General features: G+C 41.2%; 1 protein-coding gene across 1 annotated transcript; it reads left to right on the top strand.

Moving 5' to 3' along the window:
• The first annotated feature begins 5,607 nt into the window (after positions 1-5,607).
• Positions 5,608-9,912, top strand: LOC107776055 (cytochrome P450 734A1). The gene is made up of 4 exons (XM_016595864.2): positions 5,608-6,217; positions 7,677-7,921; positions 8,585-8,945; positions 9,199-9,912. Exons 1-4 carry the CDS (start codon positions 5,711-5,713, stop codon positions 9,616-9,618), a joined length of 1,533 nt encoding a protein of 510 aa, XP_016451350.1. The 5' UTR covers positions 5,608-5,710; the 3' UTR covers positions 9,619-9,912.
• Positions 9,913-10,226: the final 314 nt, after the last annotated feature.

Below are 10,226 nucleotides of genomic sequence, written 5' to 3'. Positions count from 1 at the left end.
ACCCTCGAGAAGATCTGTGCTAGGGGTTTTGACCTCTCGAAAGAGTTAGCGTGGGCGAGAGCGGACGAGCGTGATACTCGGTTACTTCTATCTATCGCCGAGGATAGTGAAGATAAGGCTGACGTGCCATAGCCCCCAGGGGGTGTAGATAGCATTTTCAAAGCACGTTTGTAAATGGAGCTTGTGTTTTTTCGTATATGTGTACAAAAGAAAACCTTGCGATTTTACTTCTTCTGTATCTCTTTCTATCTTGAATTTATCTAGATGAATTGGTCTTTAAGTTAGAAGGAATCCTTAGATTCGTGGTGCGGCCCTGAGGCTAATTAAGCTGGTCCGTAGGCTCTTACACGTTTGGTCGATGTGACCTTTTAGTATGAGTTGGCGATAATGGCTCTTATGCTTTCACCCTTAGGCATGTTTAATTAACTATTTTGGGTTCAGTATCTGAATCGGGTTTTGACTCGAGCTCATTCGACCCTCAAGTTTTTGAATTTAGAGTTGGCCCTTAGGCTCTTACGCGTTTGGTCAATGCGACCCTTTGTATGTGCTGGCGACAGTGGCTCTTACGCTTTCGCCCTTAGGCATGTTTAATTAACTATTTTGGGTTCAGTCTTCGAATCGGGTTTTGACTCGAGCTCATTCGACTCTCAAGTTTTTGAATTTAGAGCTGGCCCTTAGGCACTTACGCGTTTGGTCGATGCAACTTTTTGTATGTGCTAGCGATAGTGGCTTTGACGCATTAGGTCGGTACAACCTTTTGTATGGGCTGTCGACAGAGTTTCTTACATGTTGGGTCGATGCGACCTCTAATATAGGCTTTATTTTTCCCTCGTTAAGGATTTTTGAAATAATGTTTTCCTGACTCTTCGACGGCTTAATAAAAAACCTCAATTGTGAGTCGTTATTTGGCGATGATCGAGCACCTCAGAAGGTTTGGCTCGGAGGCTGAGTATCTCGAAGCCAGTGTTTAGGAGATGATGTGGTCGAAGCTCTTTTTGCATATGTCGAGGGTAGCCTGTTTAATTGGTTCTTTTCAAAGTATATTTGGAGTCATTTAAGGCCTGTGATTTTATAGCGATAGTTGGGTGTCCCCGAATTGCGTTAGTTTGGCTGGTACAACCTTGAGACCAGAGTCACTTGTGTTTGGCCGAAGCCTTTAAGTCCCGAGTGCAGTAGTTTTAGAGTCTATATCGAGGGTATGCCTTTTTAGGGGACTTACAAGTTCGATATATAGCTGAAACTTTAAGATCGGGTTTATGCCTTTAGTAAGGTCTTACAAGTTTTACATGCCTTTGAGGTCTTACAGTTTTGGATACTTGGTACAAGTATGGTTCATGCCTTGCTTGAGGTCTTATAGTTATTGCTATTGCCTTATATAGGTCTCACGAGACCGAGGCTGCCTGCATGTGGCCTTACAGACTCGGGTTTTGATAAGTCGATGGAGGTGGCACTTGACGGCAGTCCCCGAGTTGTCGAGGGTTCCTTGACTCGGGGGCCATTACTTGTAAACTTGGTATTGCCTCATTGAGGGCTTACAATTTCGAAATTTCCGACTCGGAGGTCATGTGGTATTGAGTTTTTGACGCCAGTCCCTGAGTGTTTGGGTGGTCTTTTGGCTTTGGAGCCGTTTTGTGATCTTGTTGTTGCCTCATTGAGGGCTTATGAGATCGAAGCTCCGACCCGGGGGTCGTATTGTTGTGAGTTGTTGACGCTAGTCCCCGAGTGATCACGACGTTTTTTGGCTCTGGGGCCCTTTTTTGCAAACAATGTCGAGCTTTCTTGACATGCAAAATGCTTTTGTGAAGGAGTCTTTGATTACTTGGTGTAAGTATACATGTCTTTTCTATTTAGGGGCTCAGTTGTTCTTATACAGGCACGGTTCGTTCGACCGTTTGGCCCGGTACATTATATTCCTATCGAGACCCCACTTGATGTCTTTGCTTCTCCGATTTGGTGACTTCCCAGGGGGATGCCCCCCAGTATTCAATGTTGATTGCAAAATAATCCTTGAATACTTGTTGAGTCTTCCTTAGGTAGCATATGGATGTTGCCTCGTTAAAAATCTTATCGGTAAAACCCTTTTTGGGATGAAAACCCGGTCAAAGGAAAAGAGTGTAACGTATGCTTTTGAAACCTAAGGTCTTCGAGTTGGAAAATGCTTTGTCCGTTTCAATTGGATACCTACATTTAGGTTAGTGTATAATGTAATTGAAAGAGAAAGGAGACGGTCATACCTTAATGTAGAATGTGCTGGCGATATTTCGAGCCTCGATATGTTTCAGTCGCTTGTGATGAGGATGCGGTACGGTCCCCAGCTTTGTTTAGTCGATGATAGCCGAGAGCGTGGCTTGTTATCGCTATTTTACTATTTGCTTATCCTTCGGTTTCTTCGAAGGTGGAGGTACCAGTGTCGGGGCCACGTCGTGCACCGCGAACATTTCTCTCGCCGTATGTTGTTCTCCGTAGACGGTCTTAATCCCATCCTTCGTGGGGAATTTCATCATTGATGGAGGGTGGATGGTACTGTTCTCATGCAGTGTATCCACGACCTTTCGAGCAAGGCATTATACCTCATGTCTCCTTCGATGATATAGAATTTGGCATTTTGGGTTGTGCCAGCCACGTTGACTGGGAGGGTGATTTCCCCTTGTGTAGTTTCGCTCGCCATGTTAAATACGTTGAGGACTCGGGAGGCGGGTACAATTTGGTCAAGCAGGCCAAGCTACTCTACCATTCTCGACCTCCTAATGTTGGCCGAGCTACCTGGATCCACAAGTACACATTTAATTTGAAATGTATTTTCAATAAAAGATATTACCAGTGCGTCATTATAAGGCTGAGACAAGGTCTCGATGTCCTTGTCACTGAATGTGAGGGCATCCTCGGGTATGTAATCCCGAGTTCGCTTTTCTCTGGTGATGGATATTTTTGTTCTTCTCATCATGGGCTCCTGTGGGGCATCGATGCCTCCCAAGATCATGTGGATGACGTGCTGTGGTTCATTTATCTTGTTCTTCTTGGCCGTCACTCTCTCTAGGAACTTATTTTTGTCCCGGTCGCTGAGGAACTCTTAGAGGTGACCTTTACTGAGTAGTCTGGCTACTTCCTCTCAAAGCTGGTGGCAATCCTTGGTCTTGTGACCGTGTGTGTTGTGGAACACACACACTAAGTTATGATTTCTTTGCAAAGGATCTGATTGCACAAGCCTAGGTCACCTGGCATTTTTGATTTTACTAATGGCGAATATTATGTCTGATACATCGACATTTAAGTTGTATTCCGACAAGCGAGGTGCCGCCATCGGCCCCGTATCGAACTCAGCTCTGTTGAAGAGTACCCGAGGGTTCTGGCCTCGGTCCATTCTTCGATCAGTGCGGGGTATGTTATGCCTCGGGGCGTTTCTCCTGTATTCGGTGTATGACTGGTACCTTTCTTTGTTTGGCTTTGTCTCATTTGCCAGAAGCCTGCTTGGGTATACTGATCCCTAGGGGGCTCCTAGTTGGTCGTCCTCGACCTTGATCTTTGACTAGTATCGGTTATAGACGTTCGATCAGGTCACAACGGGATACTCGACTACGTTCTATTTTGGCTGCCTTGATGCCACCGAGCTTTATTCATTTAGACCTTAAGTGAAGGCCTGCATCGCCCAGTCATTAGAGACTGGTGGCAGTTCCATTCGTTCCATTTGAAATCGAGATACGAACTCTCGCAGCATCTCGTTCTCCCTCTGCTTTATCTTGTAGACATCAGATTTCCTTGTTGCTACTTAGATGGCTCCGGCATGTGCCTTTATGAAAGAATCTGCTTTGATGGCACCGGCATATGCCTTTATGAAGGAATCTACCAGCATGGCAAAGGAGTCTATGGAGTTAGGAGCTAGGTTGTGATACCACATCATGGCCCCTTTCGAGAGTGTTTCCCTAAACTTCTTTAGCAAGACGGACTCGATATCGTCGTCCTTTAGGTCATTGCCCTTTACTGCACAAGTGTAGGCAGTGACGTGCTCGTTGGGGTTCGAGGTTTCGTTGTATTTCGGAAGGTCTGGCATTCTGAACTTCTTTGGAATGGCTTTTGAAGCTGCTTCATCTGGGAACGACCTTTATATGAACTTCTTCGAATCCACACCTTTGAGGATCGAGGGTGCGCCCGGAATTTGGTCGACCCTAGAGTTATAGGTTTCGATCTTCTTATCATTGGCTTCTATCATTTTTTTGCCTGACTCTATCATCCTTGTGAGATCCTCGAGCATCTTTATGATGGCGGGGTTGGCTGCCGACCCATTGTTACTTGATATCTCTAGTACCTGCTCGGCTGGGGAAATCATCCCCGATGCTACTGTGCTAGGAGTTTTCTGGTGATTTTGCAGCTGAGCAATAGCCAGCTGTTGTGCCTGCAACATTTCAAAAATAACATGAAGGCTAACCTCTCGTTCTTCCCTAGTGGGGGTTTTCTGAGCTTCCTGTTGATCCCCTTAGCGCACACTCCTGTCAGCGTGGGAGCTTATGTCGATGCGTTGGGCGTCGCGTGAGATCGCGTCCACGGGGATTGGTTTTGGTGCATTCCTAGGGCTTTGTGGTGGCACAAGAACACCTGGAACACCCACACCGTTTTCTTCATGGTCCTCAAGATTGTTGTTTTCACCTCCATTCACTGAGTTAGACATTTCGACCTGAAATCGAAGATCTTGGACAATAAAAAGCGTGAAAGATAACTTGTGTTATATAGTAAAACCAACAGGAAAATAATCACTATTATTCTTAGCCCCACGGTGGGCGTCAAACTATTTACCGTGAAAATGGTAATGACAATTAAATTTGATTTAGTGGTTCTAAAAATAAGTGATATATTCTTATGTTAGTTGTTAGGTAGTAGATGTTATGTGGAAGACTTAGAGATAATGTAAGAGCTTAAAAACGATGTGTTAATCAAACCGAATAGCTGCCGATCGGGGCCTCCAGCTTGCCTATTCAAGGGCCTCGGGGTCAAATCTGAGGGTTGGCTGGGGGCTATCGAAGGTGATCAATGGAGATTAACAGTTATGATAAAATCAATTATGGCTCTTTATGGCCAATAATAAGCAATAAATGAAGAACAATAAATGAAAGCAATAATATCGAGAGAATGTGTTAGAGAGCAGAGATAATGTTCTTGTGTATTTAATATGGAGTAATAGATGTTTACAAAATGACTAGGATCCCCTTTATATAAGAGGGGAATCCCAACATAGTACATATGCATTTATTACAAAGATATGGAGATGAGACACATAGTTAATGCCACGATACGGGTTCAGACTAGCCTGCCAGATTTTGTCGGCTCTAGCTTCATGCCTTGGGAACTCCCCACTTTCTTTCCGTAACTGTCGGTCTCATACAATCTCGAGGTTGAGCGTCGATGGCCCTCGAGGGATGAAACTCGACCGTGATTTCGAGCCTTCAAGATATTATAACGATGGAGAATTGGAGTTGGACCCTCCGATTTTACTGTATACAAAAAAGACGGGTTGAAATTTCTACACCATGTGGTGAGCCTGAGCGATCCAATCCACCTATATAATATATTAATTAATATTTTCCTCCCCTAATAGTAATAAATAATGTTAAAGCAAAAATTCAATAATAAAAACCTGTCATTTTCCATCGCACAGACAAACACATACACACGCGCACGCAGAGTGCGAGTCTTTTCGGCTCAAAGAATCGCCATTTTCATGGCGGCAATGATCAACTTCCTCCCACTACTGTTCATCTCCCTCTTCTTCTTCTTAATCTTGAAACTCGTTTACGAACTCATATTGGTCCCTTTAAAAGTTCAAGAGCACTTCAGCAAACAAGGTATAAATGGACCAGCTTACAGCCCAATCTTCAACAACACAGCAAAGATCAGAAGAGTAATGATAGCAGAAGCTGAATCAAAGTCCAGTTCCTTCACCCATCACCACGATGTAGTTTCTCGTGTCATGCCGCACTACTATAACTGGTCAACGGTTTATGGTAAGAATTTCCTTTACTGGTTTGGTCCTAAACCTAGGTTGGCAATTGCTGATCCAAATCTCATCAAGGAGATTTTGGTCAACACCAGTGGTTCGTTTGAGAAAGTGAAATATAACCCTTTGTCGAAGATGTTGTTTGGAGATGGGCTTGTTGGTTTGGAGGGTGAGAAATGGGCTATTCACAGGAGGATAACCAACCAGGCCTTTAACTTGGAGAGAGTCAAGGTACTCAACCTTTAACCATTCTTCGCTTAATCTAGTTCGATCATTTCTTGTCCTTTCTATTTCGGATTTAGCTTATATGCAGTCGTGTAAAAACTTTTTGCGCTATCGAAGTAAAAATAACACGGTATAACCAGTTTTTGGACTAGTCATTCAAAAATAGCCAGCGTTTACCAAGTTAATAAAAAATAGCCACTATTTTGCTGCAACAGAGACCGAAACCAAAGAGGTTTGCATCTGATCTCACATCCGGTGAGAATCATACCCGCGTAGTTCAGGCTATAAACTAACTAATTTTTTTTTGAGACTGGAGTTCCAGTATAATATACTGGAGCTCCAGTATATTATGCTGGAGTATTTTTTCGGATTTTGAACACTGTTTTCGTTCAAATTTATCTTTACATGAAAGGTGACTAAATTTCGATTACTTTTGAAACTGGGCTATTTTTGAACGACCACTTGTAAATCTGGTTATTTTTGAATTTCTCCCTTGTATTTTAACTAGAGGTGTAGTCACGATTTGAAACTTATGGGTTGGGGGTTTCTAGTCCTTTTAAGTTATGAGTTCTAAATTAATAATTTGTATGTATTCAATGGATTTTTGAGATAAATACATGGATTGGATCAAAGCGACCGGGTTCAACCGAACCTGTACACGATGGGCTAGCTCTGCCGCTGATTTTAACTTGTTGTAGCCGGTATAATTTTTTTTTTTTCTAATTATGTTTTAGGTGACCTAATAGTTTATAATTTATGTACTATTTTATTTGACAAAATTTGATTAGATATGGAGCATAAGATGTTAGTTTGACTTATACTTACTTACAATGGAAAAAAAATTAAATAATGATTGAGAAATTAGTTTGATTGAGAAAATATAACATCAAATATAATTAAAAATGTCAATAGTTACATGAATTTGAATTTTTACAAGCTATAAAAGTTGCATAAAAATAAATGGTTGTTTTGAATATTTTGGAACATTCTGAAATGGTACAATATCATATAAATTGGAGGGGATGCAGTACATTATATATGTACATTTAAGAAAATAAAAATCAATTTGGCTACATAGTTCGAGCAAAAAGTAGTTGGTTTAGTTTAACTTGATTTAAAGGGCTAGATATGTATTAAAGTTTTGCCTTTTAATCCTCCATGCCTCTCACTTTCTACTAATCTAATTACATCATTGTTACTCCCCAGTCCCCTCCTTCAATTTCTATCTCTTCCCAACCCATCAATCAACATATCTAGCCCGTCTCTGGAAGGGGCCGGGGTTTCTATATTGTGATTGTGGTGCGAAAAATGAAGCGCAGTGCATTGTGTAAGTCTTGTCGCGAAATGATACTCCTGAATGTCCAGGACTTGTTCTAAAGTTTGGCTTAGTAGAACTCTGTCATGCTATGACAATTTTATGTATGCTCTAGCTGATTGACCAATCGCCATGTGTCCCTTTTTACAGGGCTGGATTTCTGAAATGGTTGATAGCACAACAAAGTTCTTGGAGAAATGGGAAGAGGTAAGAAATGCCAGAGACCAGTTTGAGACGGACGTACACAAAGAATTTCACAACCTTTCAGCAGACATCATTTCTAGGACGGCTTTTGGAAGCAGTTTTGAGGAGGGAAAGCGCATTTTTGAATTACAAGACAAACAAGTGAGCCTTGTTTTGGAGGCCATACGAAGTGTCTATATTCCTGGATTCAGGTGCATTTCGTTATCGGATAGTGTATTGCATCTTGCCCTTCCAATTATTTTGTTGAATACCAAACTTCTATGTATCCTTTTCTTTTATGTTACAATCCTCAAGCACTTTTTCCTTGCATGAATCGTACCAGTGAAAAGTTCGGAGCAAACAAATGCAAATGCATCTCATTCTTTACTATTCATTCCTTTTCTCCCTTCTTGCAATTTCAATCCTAAAGAGAACTACCATGTAAAAGCCAGAGGGAAAAACAAGTGACAAGATAAGATATACTTATAGTAGAATAGTCCATTGCATCTTTGAATACCAGTGGAGTGATTGTTTTTTCTATAACCTTTTCAGAAGAGCTGCATTTAAAATGAACTTTAGACGCATGCAGTTGTCTTATGCAAAGCGATGTTTACCACTATATAACTAGGCATTTAGAGATTGCAGCATTTCCAGAAAGAATTATTAGAAAGCTCTAATCGGCACATGAGATCAAACTAAACATTCATGTCTAAGCCAACTCACTGTCTTTGTTGAGTTGAAATGGTGGAGTCCTGTTACCCCCTTCTGCAAAAATATGGCTTCATCATCCTGGAGCAGTTTACTCGCTTCATTAATTTCAATGTAAATCATGTCATTTCTATCTCCTTGACATCTAATGATGAAAGTGGATACAGATTTTTACCCACCAAGAAGAACAGAATGAGGAATAGACTGGAGAAGGAAACTCGAGATGCAATAAGGATGTTGATAAACAATTGCAGCAGAACAGCAAACAACTCAAAAGGCCTGCTTTCTTTGTTGATGTATCCACTTAAGAATCAGGACGACAAAGAGGAGACACTGGATATAGAGGAGGTTATAGACGAATGCAAGACATTCTACTTTGCAGGAAAGGAAACAACTGCTAATCTTCTGACATGGGCTTTTCTCCTGTTGGCGTTGCATCAAGATTGGCAAAGCAAGGCACGGGAAGAAATCGTCCGTGCCTGCAAAAATGGGATCCCTACTGCAGAGAATATAGCTGATATCAAGATCGTAAGTTCAGCTGTTATTGCAGTTCCTATTTTGTGTGGCAGCTCTTGTTCACAGTCTCATAAGCCTTGTATTGTACTTATCATTTGTCTTATGGCCCTCAAGTATGATATAAAAGGACTAACATAAATCTTTATAGTGATGAACAACCTCATTATGCATTCACGGGACTTTACCATTTGGAAAGATGGTGCATAGCTCCCTGTTTTTTCCTTTGCAATAAGATGATGAGGTACATTTTATGTCTTATTGGCAGGTGAGCATGATATTGAATGAAACACTTCGACTTTATCCACCGGCAGTGATGTTGATGAGGCAAACATCCAAGAAAGTCAAGTTAGGAAACCTTGACATTCCAGCAAATACACAATTCTATTTGGCCATGACTGCTGTCCATCATGACAAGGAGATATGGGGAGATGATGCCCATGAATTCAATCCATTGAGATTTTCTGAGCCACGGAAACATTTAGCTTCATTTTTTCCATTTGGATTAGGCCCCAGAATCTGTGTGGGCCAAAACTTAGCACTTGTTGAAGCTAAAGTCGTCCTGGCTATGATCATTCGGCAATACTCTTTCTGCATCTCCCCATCATATATTCATGCCCCAATACAGGGTATGACATTACAGCCTCAATATGGCGCGCAAATAATCTTTAGCAAGATTTCTTATTGAGTATTTGCTGGAGAAATGCGCAGTCTTGTCTTGAACAAACTCCAGAAATAAATGTTTGCTAAAGAGTAGCTATGCTGACTCTTTTTTTTCTGTTGTGCATGAGAGCACTATAAACTCACAGGACATCATGACAAAAAAGAAAAAGAGTGTATATTTTTCGTTTACTGTGGATGTATATATTTTTCTTATACACCATTGACTCATATAGTCAGTATCTACACTTTGTAAATTAGCAGTACGTTTTTCACGAAATGACAGAGAAATAGGGTGATTGCACTGAAATCATTTCAACTACATTTCTTCTACTGTCCTGCACTCATGCTATGAGTCATTTTTTAAATTGCATGATGGAACAAAAAGGGAAGTAGAACAAACAATCCAAAAAACATGAAAGAAAAATAAGTCTCGAGAATGGAAGTCATGGTAGTTGAAGCATGATCCAGAAGGTGAAGAGGCTCTGCATATTTTCTGGGCAGATAGAATACTTTTACAAAGTTCAGAAAATAATACTCCGAACTTCCAAGTGCACGGGGTAGTAGCTACTAGCTAGTGAATATATAATCATCAGAAAAAAGCAGTATGCTTATATAGTTTAACAATAGTTTTTT

Source organism: Nicotiana tabacum, chromosome 18 (genome assembly GCF_000715075.1).
Source record: "Nicotiana tabacum cultivar K326 chromosome 18, ASM71507v2, whole genome shotgun sequence".
Classification (NCBI taxonomy): domain Eukaryota; kingdom Viridiplantae; phylum Streptophyta; class Magnoliopsida; order Solanales; family Solanaceae; genus Nicotiana; species Nicotiana tabacum.
The sequence above is the reverse complement of the archived record's forward strand: the minus strand, read 5'-3'. Positions and strand labels throughout refer to the sequence as shown.

Bases quoted from the DNA above. Each gene is read 5' to 3' on its own strand.
- LOC107776055 (XM_016595864.2), top strand. From the start codon at position 5,711: ATGGCGGCAATGATCAACTTCCTCCCACTACTGTTCATCTCCCTCTTC. The intron at 6,218-7,676 runs GTACTCAACCTT...CCCTTTTTACAG, and splicing joins TTAACTTGGAGAGAGTCAAG to GGCTGGATTTCTGAAATGGT. The intron at 8,946-9,198 runs GTAAGTTCAGCT...TCTTATTGGCAG, and splicing joins ATATAGCTGATATCAAGATC to GTGAGCATGATATTGAATGA.